The sequence below is a fragment of the Chiroxiphia lanceolata genome, chromosome 1 (assembly GCF_009829145.1).
Source record: "Chiroxiphia lanceolata isolate bChiLan1 chromosome 1, bChiLan1.pri, whole genome shotgun sequence".
Lineage (NCBI taxonomy): Eukaryota > Metazoa > Chordata > Aves > Passeriformes > Pipridae > Chiroxiphia > Chiroxiphia lanceolata.
Genome location: NC_045637.1, coordinates 149,637,717 through 149,654,625, shown reverse-complemented (window position 1 = coordinate 149,654,625; position 16,909 = coordinate 149,637,717). Strand labels below are relative to the sequence as shown.

Below are 16,909 nucleotides of genomic sequence, written 5' to 3'. Positions count from 1 at the left end.
AGCATGGTCCTGTCTGTGGAAAGAAAGGGAGCACCTGGAGCTGTTTCAGTGGTCTCAGATCTATAGGTACTGCTTGCTGCCTATCCAGAGGGAAAAATGTGCAAGAACTGGAGTTTAATGACATTTTATTAACTCTTTTCCATGGCTGGGGCCTCTCACGAGCCATGTGAAGAGTCCTGGACCGAAGCTTTAGTTGCGCTGTGCCTTTAATCTGGAATATGCAGCAGCACTGCTGAGTCACCCCTCCTTTCTCTACCCTCATTTACTTACTCCTGCCCCTCCCTTATGCTGGAACAAGCATTTCTCTAGTTCTGTAGAAAACTGATCTGTATTAAAAACGACACGTTTTCTTTAGCTGTGTTTCCTGCATCAGCACCGGCACTTGTGCCAGGACAAGCCGAGTGCCTTTGTGATGGCACCGCTGTTTGTTCGTGCTTGTGGGGTCACACTGCGGTTCTGCTCCTCACAAATGCAGAGTTCAGCTCTGAATCCCAGAGGGTAAGGGTGGAAATTCCCCAAACACAGTTTTGTGTCACCGAGGAGGCTGATGTCCGTAATTTTGCTAGTCCTGTGTCCACAAGGTGCCAACAGCACCACTTGTAATAACGTTGCAATAAGAAGTCTGTACATGTTTGTCTGAAAACTGCAAATTCATTCTGGCTTTCTGCTTACTGCTGCATGCAAAGCTGCCTGTGTGGAACAGGGCCAGAAGACTTTGTGCTACAAAATACATAAAACCAAGTAGCTACCAGCTGTTCAACCCTTATCTTCAAAAATACCTTGAATACAGGGCTGAAGAATATGCTCATGCAAATAAGTGATAGAGAGATCTCACGATCCATTTAGGCAACTCCCTGCCCTCCCAGCTCCCAGAGGATGCTACAGTGCCTGTGCTGGGGCTGTATCCTGGCTTTTTACGTGGTTTGTGTGGCGTTTGCAGGGAGCCCTGCTGCCCACTTACCCTTAATCAGTTATCTACCACAAATTATCCCCTCCACACACCCTAGGAAGAACAAGAGCCACTATTTTTAGTTCCAATCACTCCATCTCCCACACAAGGATAATCAGAGATGTGCTGATGTCAGCTCTGATGGCAGCAACCACAGCACCAGACCCCGAGGTCGCTGCTCTTGGGCCAAAGCAGCTATTCCAATTCAGTACCATCAGGAATTGCAGGGAACAGAGTCAATATTTACCCAGTCAGAAAAGGTGCTAGAGGAGACTTGACAATGTTTTTCACAGAGAAAGAAAGTGAGATTAAGTCAACAATTTCCATTGTGTACTACAGGAGTGTTTTTAGACATGAAAGGTACCTGCAAGAAGAAATTTTTCACATTTAGTTCAAAATTAAAGTACTTATAGGAAAGGGAAATAGTTCTAAAGAAAGTTTTTCATTACTACTAAAACCCTCACATTTTATAAGCAAACTGAAAACAGTTCACGTTTTACCTCAATGTTTATAAATGGAAAAATAATGAATCCATTTACTGCATTATTCCATTGCAGTATTCAGGGTGGAAACACAGTACAAAAGTCCTGCCTGCATTACTCCATTTAGCATAAGCCAACTTTAAAGTCCAGGGAAAATAGGAGTGCCTCTAATAGTTTACACTAATCAAAATGCACGTACATTTACACATGTGAAAGAACTTGGCACGAACTGCTAAAACCAAACTGATGTTGTAGGGTTTAATTTCTTCCATCTACAAGAATCTACAGTTATAAAAGTCTCATCTTCAAACTTTACAGTACATTTACATTAGCAAATACCCCACAGCTCTCCTCATTCCTCCGCTTCTGTACAGATCATATACAATAAAAAGTTTCGGGTTTTTGTTGTACAAACATCATTTTACACTTTAATACAGATGAAAATATTGTCCTCTGGCACCTCATTTCCTCCGTGGTGCCTGTGTATGACAGTACAGATCACTTTCAATCCATGCTTCTGAAATCCTCAGCTCAAGTAACACGGACTGATCAACAGGCCACAGCTTCTGCAACTCTGAAGTTTTAAATAATGAGAAAAATCTCCCACTTGTTTGTATAACAATCAACAGTTTATTAATGGATATGGTGAAATTTTAGCTATCCACCAAAGATGTGTAAAAAATTGTCATGAAAGTAAAAATAAATAAAGCTGTTTTTAAATCAGTCTTGTTTTACATTTCAGTTCAGAATGCAACATTGAACACAAAACTGTCATTGAAGTTTTAAAGAAGTCTACCGATACCCAAATTACAGCTTTTATGACAAATCTAATGAGAACTGAAACTGATTTGGTTTTAGGTTTAAAGACTTTCACATTCAAATACAGTGTCTCGTTTAGCACAACACTTCCTTTGACAGTGATGGGCAACAGTGATGACATATTGCTGTATTTTGACATAAGGCACTATGATATGAATATGCCATACACTTGCCTTATGCCACATATATCCATTGCTGACCAGTGACTTCTGTCAAATACAAAATGAAAAAGTTTCAGAATACAGTGCATTTTAATGAAGGACATCATGTGAAGTCTTCCAGCAAATGTTTTGAAGACATTTTGAAATACGAGCCTACATTTTAACATAAGCTTTTGTCATGCTGCTTTTTTTTTTTGCGACATCACTGGGGGAAGAGACTCATCATCCGTCACTAAGTCCCAACACACATTCTCAACCATCCTGCTCTGTTCTATTGCAGTCACTGCTCTTGAGACAAACTTGACCCAGAAACTTTGTTCAAGTTCTCCTACAAACGTGTACATTCACAGCAGTCATTCGCTCTCGTTCTCCTTCTGTTTGGCACCTGTGAACAGAAGAGGAAAGCAGGTGTGACTTCCTTTGGCTCATAGCATGGGGCTTATGGAAAAGCACTGCTCATCCCAAATGCTGGAACTTTCCATGTCACCAAAATCTTAAGCCTGGATGTACCATTTATAAAAAGAATATACTGCAGGATTGCTGAATGCCAACACGAAACAGAGCCAGGAAGGCCTTCAGACCGTCATTGCTTCTGACTTCATTGGTAAGTCCAAGTAACTCTTCTGAGAAGTGACTCCAAGTGCATTTGAAGACTCTCCCCAGCACAAAAAAAAATAGTTTAAAACCCCCCAAAGAAAAAGCCACAGCCCAAACCTGTCCCTCAGCTTAGAGCCAAGCTTATCACCATAATAGCCCTAAAAAAATGAAGCCCTGCTTGAGCATAAACTGTATAACAATTCAGTTTGAGTACACTGTGTTGATGGGCCCATTTTTCCTGGCTCAGAGGCAGATTTTGCTGACAGCAGGGATCCAGGAATGTACAGCACCTCACCTCTTCCCCAGGTACTCAAACCATGCTGGGCAATGACTGAACCCCATGGTGAGCTTGGCTTCAGCATCCAACTCTAGAGAGCAAGAATTTCTTGCCAGCAACTTGGACTTGCTACTTGTAATGTATAATCAAACACTGAAAGATTCATTAAATACATCCAGTTTTCACATCACAACTGGTAATTTTTTTTCCCTAACATAGGCTGGTCTAAATTCCTGCCAGCCAATAAATTTTCCTTTCCAGTCTCTGAAGAGAAATTAACGCTTTTAGGGCATGATTTATCAGGTATGCTTACACATCCACTCTAAGAGCTAAATCACACTCCAAACTCCAAAAACTAGATTTACATTGCAGACATCCTCTCTTCATTAGACAAATCCTAGTCTAAAATTGAGCAGTTGCCAGTGGAAACGCAATCTAACACCTACCTGCTCCCAAAAAATGCCTTCCCTCACCTTATCTCTTCCATGGCATAACCCTGCCCTCTCTGTTGTTCTAACCCCTGTGCAGTACCCCCATACCAGACTGTTCTGTGAGCCAGCTCAGGGTGCCAAGCTGACAAAACTGCAGCTTTTTTTGCTGGCTCAGTTTCCTGTTGGATCAATGAGTCACAGCAGCTCACAGAGATCTCAGAGTGTGGTGCTGCCACCTGTTAACACCAGCAGTGCACAGCTCACAGTCTGGGAGCAGGAACTGTCCTTTTCAATTAACTACAGAGCACTTCTACATCAGTTCAGAGTTGCAATGTAGATGTCCATGTAATTCCAGTATAACAAAGCTTCTTGTTTGTCAATATCCAGATGCATCTTTTCTGCCTAATTTTTGCTCTAATTAAGTTCGACTCTCCTTGGATCCTTCTGCCCTTCAGTCATGGAGGAAACTCCCTTCTCTGCCTGGAGAAGCACCAGCTGCCTGTCTTTATATCTCCCTCTTGGAGAGACAGACACCCCTCCATTCTCTCTCTAGGACATGATTCCATTTGATCCAGAACCTTTGGGCTGATTTCTCATCCTCGTCTGTACCTTTCACAGAGAGCTGGGTTACTTGCTCTCTGAGGTTATTAAAAGAAAGCAAATGCACTGACATAATACCTCCAGCAGTGTAAGTAATTACTTCTTTTCAGAGGAAAAATCTTACTATTTAACAAGCTACATTAGCTTTTTTTTCTTCTAAACCTACAGAGAAAAAACACTTTAACATAATTATGTTATCCACCAGGGCAGATAAGAGATCCCAGTTAAGCTCACATTCAGACTTTCTTATTTGAAGGACATATACAGCTCCATTTATTTAGTCTGATTTTTTTTTTGAACCAAAATGGTAATCCTCAAGACATTTTCTGTCTTCCTCACAAAGCCAAAAGATGGCTTTGCTTTAGTTCCTGTGACACTGAAGTCATTATGTGGCCAAAGTGAAGTTACAATTAAGAACATAAAGCAGGTTAGGAGCTCGGGCAAAACTTCAAACCAAACCCAAACAAAAACCAACTAAATGAGCCCCCCACAACCAAGATAAAAGTAGCAGAAATAAACCTGTATCTCTGCCCCAAGTTGAGCCAACCAAACCACCCAGCACAGCTGGACAACTGAAGGGCTCTGAGGGGGTGTTTTTGCAGTTCATGGAAAGCACGGCTGCATCCACACAAGGAGCACTTGGCCAGAGTACAGAAACTCAGGAAGGTGGGGAAGGCACCCTGTTGAAGATATTGTCTGTATCATGGAATCATGGAGTCACAGAACGGCCTGGGTTGCAAAGGGCCTTAAATATCATCCAGTTCCAACCCCCTGCCATGGGCAGAGACACCTTCCACCAGACCATGCTGCTCAGAGCCCCGTCCAACCTGGCCTTGAACACTTCCAGGGATGGAGCATCCACAGCTTCTGTGGGAAACCTGTGCCAGGGCCTCACCACACTCACAGTAAAGAATTTCTTCCTAATATATTTCAACTTCATCCTGTTAAAACATTAATCAAGACCTTTTTTTTTTTCCTCTAAAAAGAAGATAGATGAACAACAGTGACATTCATAAAGCTTCTGCATGCCCTCCTCAGTGAGCAGGAAACTGACAGTTAATACAGCTTTTTCCTGAAGAGAAATCATTAATGTATTTAAGAACTATGACACAACAGTTACAGAAGTTGAAGATCAATGTCTTCATCAAATAAATTAAAGCCAGCAGGGTGTCCACACTACCAAAGCCTTGTGGCAAAGGTCAGAGGGCAGATAGATCCATACCTGCAGGTGTGAGTACCAAAGCCTGTAGGATGTCAGAAAGGGAGATGATACCCACAATGCTATCAGCTTCATTCACTACCACCAGACGATGAACCTGCCAGCAGGGAAGAGAGCTTGAGATACATGTACCTGACTTAAAGTAATAGCCAAAGCAAACAAAAACAACAACAACAACCCAACTAAAGTAAAGCAGTAGGAAGACAAGTAGAAAAAAAAACAACCCCAAATGGTTCAAAATGTTAGCAATACCAATTCCCTCCTGGCAACACAAACATGCTTGCCCTACATAAATGAAAACAGTGCATGTTTAAAAAGCACACAGCTGCATCACATGGAAACAAAATCAGATAAACTGACAGGTAAGTCAAGATCTAGGTCTTGAAAACACTTCTGTTCTCAAAAAGTGGCACTCTCATCAAGCACTTTTCCCCAGCTTACAGGCTCAACCCAACTCAGCCTGTGATCTCAAAAAATAAGATACAGTAATAAAATGAGGCTTCCTTCTGAAAAATAGTTTCTGTCTTTCTCAGTAGAGAGAGGCACAGCACTAAAATTTGTTGTATTTTGACATGTCTGAGTTGGTTTAAACTGAACTTTTCTCATAGGGCTACACAATTGAAACTGAGAGCTAGACTGGTTTTAAAGGAATTTATTTTCAACAGATTGTGACAAAACTTCTGTCCCAAGTGTAGAGAAAGTAGGTGGATACTCCTGTATCCTGAGGCTTATCCTGAGAACAGGCCACAGCAGTGAAAGGCCACTGCAGAACCAGGAGAGTGCCCTAATCCCAGTCCTGGCACCAGAGCCTGCTGCAACTGGGGACATTGTTGTACAACTTAAACATCACAGCTGAACCAGCTCCTAAGTAAGAGATCCTAAAAAAAGTCTGAACTTGAGAGCCTACTACATGTTTCCTGTTACCCAAGTGAATTATCTCTCTCCACTATTAAGCTGAGAGAAAATATTATTGTGTTTTCTTTTTTGATAAAGTTGGTGATATTGTAGATGCATTTATTAATTTTTGTATATGCATGTATTTAATAATTTTATTCCTCTCTTGGTGTAATGAATTCAAGAAAAATGGACAATGTAATTGTTTAATTTCTTTAATTTCCAGTAAGACCAAGCATTTGTCTGGCAGCTAAAAATAGCTTGTAGTTTTGACTGACTCATTTTTACATGTAGCTTCACTGTGTTTAGACTGAACCAGAGGGTAGGAGTTGTTCTTCAAACCCAAACATCTAAAGCTTCTTAAGATAGTAATAAAATAATCCAAAATTGAAATCTGTATATCAGCAAAGCTAAAATTATTCCCTTTCAGGAGGAAGCTCAAACAAATGCAGAAAGCTACAAGTAAAAATTGCCTAATGGAGGTTCTAAGTGGCTGTAACAAAGTGGAAGTTTTCCTCATATCAATTATATGTCTGGTTACAGCCCTGAAGATGGAAAAATAAACAAATCTTGTAATTGAAGAACTTAAAGTACATAAATATTGCTGATGACATCTCAGAGGCAACTGAAACTGGTAATACAGGGGAGGAAGACCCATATACTCATTCACCTCCATGAATAAGAAAGTTTCCAGTAGTAACCAGAAAGATAAACAGCACCAAAAGAGTGGATAGCACAGATAAATAGTTAAAAAGAGGAGTTACCGAAGATTTCTTACAAGCATTTATATTCTGGACCTGTTTCATAGCATTTCCATGAGAGAAGTTCAGGATTCCATATGCATCAACTAATTGTACCCAACAAATTCCCAGAGCCAAGCTATAAACTGGAGTTTAACACATTATTCGTCTGCAAAACTTATGGCAGGGTTGGAAGAAACTTGTTTCCTTCAAAAAACGCTTTGCATTCAGTTCAGGTAATGTAAAAAAAGAAATGCAAATAGCTGAATATTATTACAGATACACCGTAAAATACTTTGCACATCCCCATAGGCATCTGAGTCTGTAAAGCAATCTAAGTCTGTAAAGCAAACTGACATCTAACACATGCAGTTATTAAAAAAACCAACTTTCACCGGTAATCATAACAATTTAGGAAGGATAAATTTTTACTATTTATTAGTTTAGTAATACAACTTTTAACTTCTAGTGAAGGGACTCACCTCAGCCTTCACTATTCTATCCACAATGGTCTCCAGTGTTTCCAGCATACTACACTTTACAACACCTTCAAAATACTGAGAGCGGTGCTGTAGGGCTTGTGTCACCGTGATATCTAGGTTATTATACGTTTTTTCAGCAGCAAGATTCTGGAAAAAAACAAACCCAAGGCCCATCAGGCACCTCAGCACTTAGTAATAAAGTACTCAGTAAATATTTTGGCGTCAAGTAGATACACATTTCCAAAGTAAATTGAGTCTATTCCAAGTCATATATTACACAAAGCAGACGCTTTTCGGCTTCAGTTTCTGGGAACTGTCAAGCATGCAATTATGGTAAACAACGTATGACAGACTGCATTAATTGATAAAACTCTTTGGTGATATCCGTTAGGCCAATGAAAATCTCCCTACTTTGCTCTCTGATCTTTGGCTTGGTGTCACTCACCCTGCTTCTGCCACGAGTAGAAAATGTAAAGGTGAAGCTTTTTAGATTTTAGACTACACAGAATATACAGGCAGGTCTTGTTGCTTATTCTTCACAGGACAGGGGAAGATACCAACTGCTCTGAACACCAGAGCGTAGATCTTAGTGACTGACATCTAAGAGAGCAAATTAATTCTTCACCTTTCTAATTTACGGGCTCAAACTCCCTCTCCTGGACTCAGCTGGCACTGTCACTCGATGACAATTTGTGTGCCTGGGTGTATTTTAATAAGTACTATAAGAATAATATAAATGAAAACCCATCACCACCACTAAAAGTAAGAGGTTAAAAGAACCTGAAAGCTGACATTCTCAACTCTCATTTTAAGAACAGGACCATGCCTGCAGTGAGAGAACTCTGTCCAGACCTGCAAAAGCTTTCTGTGTAGGTGAGACCCTAGTGGTATTTTGCTACCGTTGGCACACCCTGGTCTACTGATTTTGCTACTGAGGCATTGGAGGAAGAACAAAGAGAGACCTTTAAAATGAAAACACTGGACCAAGCAATAAAATTGAATTAATTTTTGGCTAGAATATACTGCGATTGGTCAAATTTCTTGATTGAATTACACTGAGCGTGACAAGACAGGTTTGAGATGCCCATGAAGATAAAAGCAGTTTTGGTTAACTCATTTAACTAAGTCCTAATGAAGGACATTGGGAAAACTTAAAAAGCCTCTGCAAACTGAAGTTACCCTAAATACAATAACTAGTGTAATATAAAGCTGTTTTGTAGCGTGGGGTTTTTTTTCCTGATCCCTAAACACATTTCTTCCAAAGAAATGATCCAACATATCTAAAAATCCTATTAATTTTTGTTGCCTCATAACTTAAAATGAGAAAAGAAGGAGCCCTCTTACTTTTGGTGTCTTTCTGAAAAAGAATGGGAAATAAAGGAAACATGTCCTCCCTCGAAGTCTAACACAGTTACAAAATAAACTGAAACGCTGAACCCACCAACTGTGAAATTTCATTGTCTTTGATATGTCAGATTGTCCTCTCTACAGCTACTGCCTATTCCCTGACCAGCTTTTATGGCAGAACAGGATCTTACACAGCAGAGAATCCCAAAGAACAAAGACAAATGCCAAGAAATGACAGGCAAGAGCAGTGACATCACGAAGTTTTCAGTATTAAGAGCACCGTTTGCAGCCAGAGATATTTATAAGCTTAAAGCATTTCCATTTGGGACTATTGTCCATATTACTGAAGGCATTCTAGGCAGCGTTTCAAACATCTGGATTCTTCATTAGCTCAGCTGGTTGGTGGAATAAGCAACCTGGGCACTGAAATCCCTAAAAACTAACGTAGCTGTCAGATGCTGCAATTACAAGGCAGGTGCATACAGATGGGAGGGGACAGGGGTAAAGGAGAAATAAATATATTTTTCAAGTTTCCGAAAGCCATGACAATAGAGGAGCTCCTGCTCTCCAAGGTTGGCAAACCATGGCATGAATCTGACTATGCTGCTGCAGTACTGAGGGAAAGCCAGAAACAGAGTCCTGGATTAGATCTAAACCAGAAGCAATACAGATGCAACGCTCTGCAGTCAGAGACCCACAAAGGAGTGGGCCAAGTAGCTTTTAGCTCACTGAGAAAGTCAAGCTGGGCAAAGTGCTCAAACTGCACAGAGAAATCTGCATTCTCTTTGAAAACAGGCTGTGGAATGGCAGCAGCTGGAAAAAGAAAATCCTTGTTCAAAAATAGAAACAAACATAAAAAGAACAGAACAGTTGTAAGGGACCTACAACGACCCTCTGATCCAATGGTCTGACACTCCAGGGAGGATCAAAAGCTGAAGCATATTATTAAGTCCCAAGGCCTCTTAAACATTGATAGGATTGGGGCATTGACCACCCCTCTAGGAAACCTCTCCCAGTGTTCAACCACCCTCTTGGTAAAGAAATGCTTCCTAATGGCCAACCTAAACCTCCTCTGGTGCAGCTCTGAACCATTCCCACATGTCCTGTCACTGGATACCAGAGAAATGAGATCAGCACCTCACTCTCCACTCCCCTTCCTCAGGAAGCCACAAGAGCAATGAGGTCGTTGCCCCTCAGCTCCTTTTATCCTCACTAGACAAACCTGGAGTCCTCAGCCATTCCTTGTAGGACACTCCTTCCAGCCCTTTCCTCAGCTTTGATTCCCTTCTCTGGATTATGCCCTCTTTTTGTAAGAGTACAGCCAGATCTAATTTTGGGTAACATCCAGAACAGTAGATGCTTCTCTGTAAATAGTATTACTAAGAATAACTTAAATAAAGAGTAGGAATTAAAAAAATGCTGTGCAGGGTGAACTGAATCTGTTTCATTCAGTTTGCTAACTACAGCCTAAGGAACAAAATAACCAAAACTGTCGTATTAACAAATTCATTTGCAATTGCTTACTGCATATAAAATATTTAATAGAATTTAAGAGATATACTTACTATTACATCAAATTTGGAATAAATATCTACAACTTTTCCTAAAGAAAAAAAGAAAACCAAAAGTTGACAAAGTGCTTAAAATGCAAAATCAGTTTTCTTGCTTCCTGCTTTGATTTGTTACGTTATAATTACACAGAAAAAGACTGGGAAAAAACCCCCAACAAACAATCTACTGAACGACGAGGTTCTTCCAAGACTATCAACCTACGTCTTGCATAAGTATTTCTTTATATACCCATTCTTCCCCCATGCCTTTTTGATCACTTTTTTTTTTACTCTTTCCTGTCCTCTCCCCCCACCCTAACACCAGCCCAGGGTTCAGCACGATTTATTTTACCACACCTGTGCACAGGAGACCGACCACACACCTGACTCATCCACAACAGGTAACGCCGATATCCTTCTGTCTACAAATATATTCAAGGCTTTAATGATAGGAGTGTCTGGATGTATGAAGGCAATGTTGTGATAAGTTCCTATCCCAAGTTCATCCAGATTCTTCTTCATAAAGGCAGGCTTTGGCATCTCTGACATCTAGGGAAGTCAGAAGGAATGTGTTTACAGTGTAGTTGTCTGTGTTCACTCATCCATCTGCAGACTCCAAGTGATGGTTACAGATCACTGCAGGAACCTGCTACCAGATTAATGTAAAGCTCAAACAAGCTCTGACCTCAGAGTTTCTGTTCAAAGCAGCTCTAAATTAAGAGTATGCAACTAAGTTTTTTGCTTATTTTTTCTAGTAATAATCCATCGCTAAAAAACTAGATCCTAAGCTGTGGCATTCCCACTAAAACTGGAGAAAGGAGGCAACACAATATCAAGCTGAATGTTTATTCTGAACTCTCCTCACTCTGTTTGGCCTCCTGTTCATTCCTGTGACTAACACTACTACAGGGAGTAATGACAATCTCATCTCTGGGAGACAGTTAAATCTTCTTTTCATGTAAAGAAGGTTCTGAAGCCGAGAAGATGTTCCAGAAAGGACAGCAAGTTACTCCAATAGACAAGTCCTTGGTGTTCAGGTTTTATTAAAGGGTTAAAACAAAGTAAAGATAAAGCACAGGTCCTGCATCAATCTTTAATTTCTCTAATTTCTCTGTTATCAAGAAAAGATATGCATGGGCACAATGAATAGGGAAGTTTATCAAGAAGTTTCTGCACTAGGATTTAAATTACTTAATTATATTAGATGTCTACTGGGGGAGAATCAATTAAGTACAGCATAGCTCGAAATACTTACAAAAAGCTGGAGGAACTTGAGGATTCTTTTATGGGTAAGTATATAAAGTGCATTTCCACTGACTGGATCTATAACTGGCAATCTGTGGATTTTGTTTTTGATCAACGAATATACAGCATCAAAAAGGCTGAGGAGAAAAACATTTTATTTTTTTAATGATTTCTAGCTGACAATGAGCAATGCCAAGTGATATATATATATACATTTCTATATATTTATAAATATACAAATATTTTATATAAATATAAATATAAACATATAGGTATATATATAAAAATGTAAATGCAATGGAAATATATATTTACAAATGTATAAATATTACAGATTATTAATATATGTTTACAAACCCCCATGAAGCCCATGTGATGAGCAATTATTTGCATTATCTATAATGTTACAGAAAACAGAAGTTAAGGGATTTCAAATTAACTTTTGCAGATGGTAAAACACGTCAATAACAACATGCTCATGGACACCTAAAACCAGTTAGAAAATGTGATGGAAATTGATTTTTTGTGGTACAAAGTATAGTGGAAAGACTTCTTCACATGTGCAAACTGTTTTTGCAGCAAGTGCTGTGCCCGCAGTATCCCAGCACTCAGAGTGGGTATTTTTGAGACAAACAGTGAAAAATAAAGAGGTCTTGTCATTAATGCACCTCAATCTTTTATAAATGTCTTACTGCATCTTCTTCATTGCAAGACTTCTCTTGCTGCACCTTGGACTGAAAACAATTGTACTATTTTGCTGTCTTCACAATATTCTTTGCAACCAGCTACCTTTCAAACTACATCCTCTACTACTTAACTGAATGACTCATTTGTGACTTAATTCTGCTGAAGATACAGCACATCATTACCTCTGAGATAATCAGTAGACTAGTCCACAAACTGAAAGCAAGAACCAGAACTTCACCTTCCACTTCAGGGATTAAGTAGCACTCAAGACATAAGCGATGAACCAAAGCTCTCTCTCAAGTTACATTTAGTAAATAAGGCATAATGACAGTTTAAAAAGAATTTCTTTCAACTTTCATCAAGAAGAAAAGGAAAGTCATTTATATTTTAAGAAACACAACCTTGCAGTAGAGCAGAACAAACCACAAAGATATTGTCTTTCCTTCAGTTAAGGAAAGTTACTTGCCTTGAAAAGTACTTTTAAGTCTTCAATTCCTGTGATTGCTGAGAACAAGACAGCTGAAAGGCTCGCTACAATTTTTGATTTTTCTGAAATAAACAGGACTTACAGGGTAGCTTAAGTGTCATCATATTGCCTTTTTTGCATGTTTTGGGGCAATTAATTTTGACCCGTGTCTAGTTCATTTAACAGAACAGTTATGCTGAAAAAAGGCAAAAGTTCAATTAAAAATTCACTTCTTTGGATAATCAAAGAAGTCCTCACTCACAATAAAAAAAAGCTCTCACATCTTCTTGATTATATTAAAAGACAGTCCTTCATTACTGTACTCTAGTTTACAATCTAAATTGTTTCTTATTATGTAAAGAGGCTTAAATTCAGTGCTGAGATGGAGTTAATGTATTTCAAGTGAAGCAGACTGAACAGTGAAATCCTACCTTGCATCTGGGGAAATGTTCACTAAAGGTTTAAATGTCTCTTGTAAATAAAGCTCTGGGGATAGAAAATTAATAGACTGTTACCACTTCACACAAAACCATTCCATTTTATGAAAGCATTTTATGAACTCATTTGTACAAAATTAAGTGGAGGACAAACAGCAACATGCACAGTTATCTTAGTTATTCTACCACTTATGCACATTCCCCTATATTGACCTTAAAAAGACAAATTTTAAAAGCAGCACTAAGCTGAACACCACCAGGGGTCACTGCAATTGCAGCAAATAATCCTTTCCTCGGTCGGTTCTGTGAGGCTCTGCTGCACGTGAATTATTTCATGTCAGACAGTCTATTTTTTAACATAAAGCTGCCTCCCTGCATTCAGCACTTGTGTTCACACCCATACATTGCATGAATTTCTAGTTGCAGCTCCCTCAGGCAGAGCTTCCTGCTCACCCATCAGTTCACTCCACCTATCCTGTCTCAGGTGCATTCCCATTCCAATATCTCACACATGCTGCCTTACTCCAGGTTGGTTTTCTTTCTTAAAGAGCAAGTTGGTGCTAACCAAGAACAAGGGACAAAGTATTATACAGCCCAGATCACCAGTTCATGTGCTATTTCAGATAGAAAAGTAAGCAGCAGGAGCCAAAACAGAAGCATTTACTATTTCTGCTTTCACTAAAAAGTATGTGGAGAGAGACAAGCTAAGTCTATGATTAATTGAAAATTCAGTATGCTGAAATAGTGGAAATAGTAAATTATCAAGTAAATTATCAAGTAGTAAATATTCTCACCCCTCCAGGTTTCTATCTTGTGCTCCTCCAGTTCATAAATCTGAACCTACAATGAGGAGACGGAAGTTTAGCTTGAATTTTAAATCCACATTAACATTATAAACACCCGAACAATTTTCTTTTATTTCACTGCTTATAATAGAACAGAGTAAGAACAGTCCAAAACAACGTTTCCTGGCAATAACAAGAAGAAAGGGTGCAACTCTGCTCAGTGCACAGTGCCATCCAGGACCTATCATTCTGGGGGACAGACAGACCTTATGCCGGCCAAGGTTTGTGGTCCAGGTCTCTTCTGGACTCAAAGGCATCCCCTCAGTAATTTATCTCACCTTAACACAGTCATCCAGAGTAAACCCTCTGGTGATTCCTCACACACCCACACCAGCAAAAAGCTTACCCTGATCACTTGATTGCTTGATGCTAACAGATTAATTTTACTTAATTACTAACAAGCAAGAGCAGTTCTTTATGGAGGAACTACCTGGATGTTCCTCATCAATCAATTGAGGGTATTACCTATTACATGGATAACAATGTGCTTCACACTGTATGTGTTGCGATGCCTTTAGCAAGAATATTTAAATAATTATATTTTCAGCATAATTGCACCTATTAAGACTAGAGCACTCCCTGATGGAACATTAATTTACTTATTTTTCTTACAGAAGACTGCATCAATCACTTAAGTCAAATATTGTCCCTTCTCAGCTATTCCTCCTTCCTGCTGCCATTTTAAGCAGAATACAAGGAATAGGATGTTAAACAATATAAATGAGTGACAACAGTCAGACCTTAAGTAAAGTTACATGGAAAAATCAGTAGTGTTGAGGTTGAGTGTCAATGCAATATAGAAAACATTTTTAAGAAGTTACCAGTTACCACTTTTTATTTGCTTCTCCCTCCACCCTTTGTAAATCCCCAGTGAGAAAAAAAGAATTCTTTAACAAGAAAAAAGGACAGTGCAACACACTATTGGCATCTGACAAGAATTTCACTATAAATTTTAAAAATTAACATGAGCTTCGAGAAGGCAAATGTATCAGATGTCTGCTTCATCCAACTGTTCTTGATTTTTTTAGCTAGTAAAACATAGTACATATGTTCTAATTGGTAGAGGGGGAATTGTGATTTGACAGGAACAAGAAAGGGATGTAAATGTTTGTATGAACATGCAAGCTAGAGAATTTCATCAACTGACTGCCAATGGGAATTTTAAATTACAGTTAATTGAAGCCAACAGATCTCCAACTGATTGTGCAATTCAGCCACATAACTAAAATATTTGCATATATTTTAACTAGTTTAACTTGTTTATTCCACACCATCACTCCAAGAAGAGTAATTTTTTAAAGTATCCAAGCCTCTGTGAGCAGCATCCTGCTTAACTCCACATACTCCTTTTGGAATAGCTCCATCACAGTTGTGAAACAAAGATGATTTTATCAACATATGAACCACACATAGCTATACCCTTGATTTTTAAATACAATGAAATTTTACTGGTAACGTCAAGACATCCTCCCCAAGTGGTTTTTGGTTGACATTTGCCATTTTTCAAGAGCTCTGGTTACTTTTGAAGTATGTGCTTTGAAGCAACCTGAACACAAATAAATACAGTGATTACCAATCAGGTATTGTCCCTCACACTTTTTATATCACGTCTAGTTTCTAGTAAGTGTGCTAAGCCAGGTCCTTCATCCCAATTCATCCCTAATGAATCCCAATTCAGTAGTTGCAACACTAAGAGGAGCCTCACATTCAAAGGGAAGGCTCATTAAGGCAAACACCACATAAAACATCATAAGAGGTGGCACTCAGTAAGGGAATTCCTCATATTCATACAAGTGTAACTGAAGCAGACAGGTTATGTTACCTGCCCAAGCTCAGGATGCTCCTGGCTAAAGCTGGGAGCTGAACTCAGGTATCCAGACATCATTCTGTAACCTTGCACACACAGACATCTTTTCTCTCAAAAAAACCCCAAAACCACAGTGAGCATTCCCCCACTATATCTAAACTTTCAAAGACTTAAATAATAATGACAATCATCATAAATCTTGCAGTTTGATATTTCAGTCTCTGTACTGTATGACAAATGACCAAATTATAGCTTAACATCATACTTACCATTGGAGACTTATAGTATCTATGTAGTATGTTAATGAAATCTGTAATTGTTAACATTCCTGTAACAAGTAATACATAAAAAAAAAGGTATTTAGATAGATATTTAACATACAGAACTTTCAGCTATTTTCTCTATTTATATTCACAACATATAATTTAATAAACATTAAATCCATGTAACATACTATTTGTATTGGAATACTTAACAGTAGAATTCCAAAACTATGTCTGTCCACTTTCACACTGACACATTATTTCAGAATCAAAACACATGCCTGAATTAATATTCAAAATTATAACTCATGTGCTTCTCCTCACTTCCAATCTGACTCAAAAAACCCCCTGGAATTCAGACAACATCCACCCCCAAAAGAGTAAAAAGAAAAGAGGGGGTTTAGAACATCTATAAAGGTTGGAGAACTATCCTTGCCTTTCATTTTCTTTTTGAAGACACACTCTCATTATGTACTTGCCAAATCAGGCAGACTCTTAGACTCAAATGAAGGGACAGTATAATCCATTTTTATTGAATATTACCTATTAAAGAAGTTCAGTCATTTCCATGGTAATCCTCAATGTCTGTATTGAAATGTGACTTAAAAAAA

The 16,909-nt window shown here is 38.9% G+C and overlaps 1 protein-coding gene across 7 annotated transcripts in view; it reads right to left on the bottom strand.

Annotated features, from left to right (window-relative positions):
* Positions 1-1,678: 1,678 nt before the first annotated feature.
* The window catches only part of PRKAG2 (protein kinase AMP-activated non-catalytic subunit gamma 2), a 211,618-nt gene continuing 196,387 nt past the window's right edge, over positions 1,679-16,909 (bottom strand). For all 7 annotated transcript variants that reach the window (XM_032675097.1, XM_032675117.1, XM_032675106.1 and 4 more), the window contains 9 exons: positions 16,305-16,363; positions 14,178-14,223; positions 13,378-13,432; positions 11,804-11,930; positions 10,932-11,097; positions 10,564-10,601; positions 7,652-7,798; positions 5,539-5,632; positions 1,679-2,796 (listed from right to left, as the gene is read on the bottom strand). In XM_032675097.1, coding sequence (XP_032530988.1) covers positions 2,765-2,796; positions 5,539-5,632; positions 7,652-7,798; positions 10,564-10,601; positions 10,932-11,097; positions 11,804-11,930; positions 13,378-13,432; positions 14,178-14,223; positions 16,305-16,363 — 764 coding nt within the window. In that variant the 3' untranslated portion in view covers positions 1,679-2,764. The remainder of the gene's footprint in view (positions 2,797-5,538; positions 5,633-7,651; positions 7,799-10,563; positions 10,602-10,931; positions 11,098-11,803; positions 11,931-13,377; positions 13,433-14,177; positions 14,224-16,304; positions 16,364-16,909) is intronic.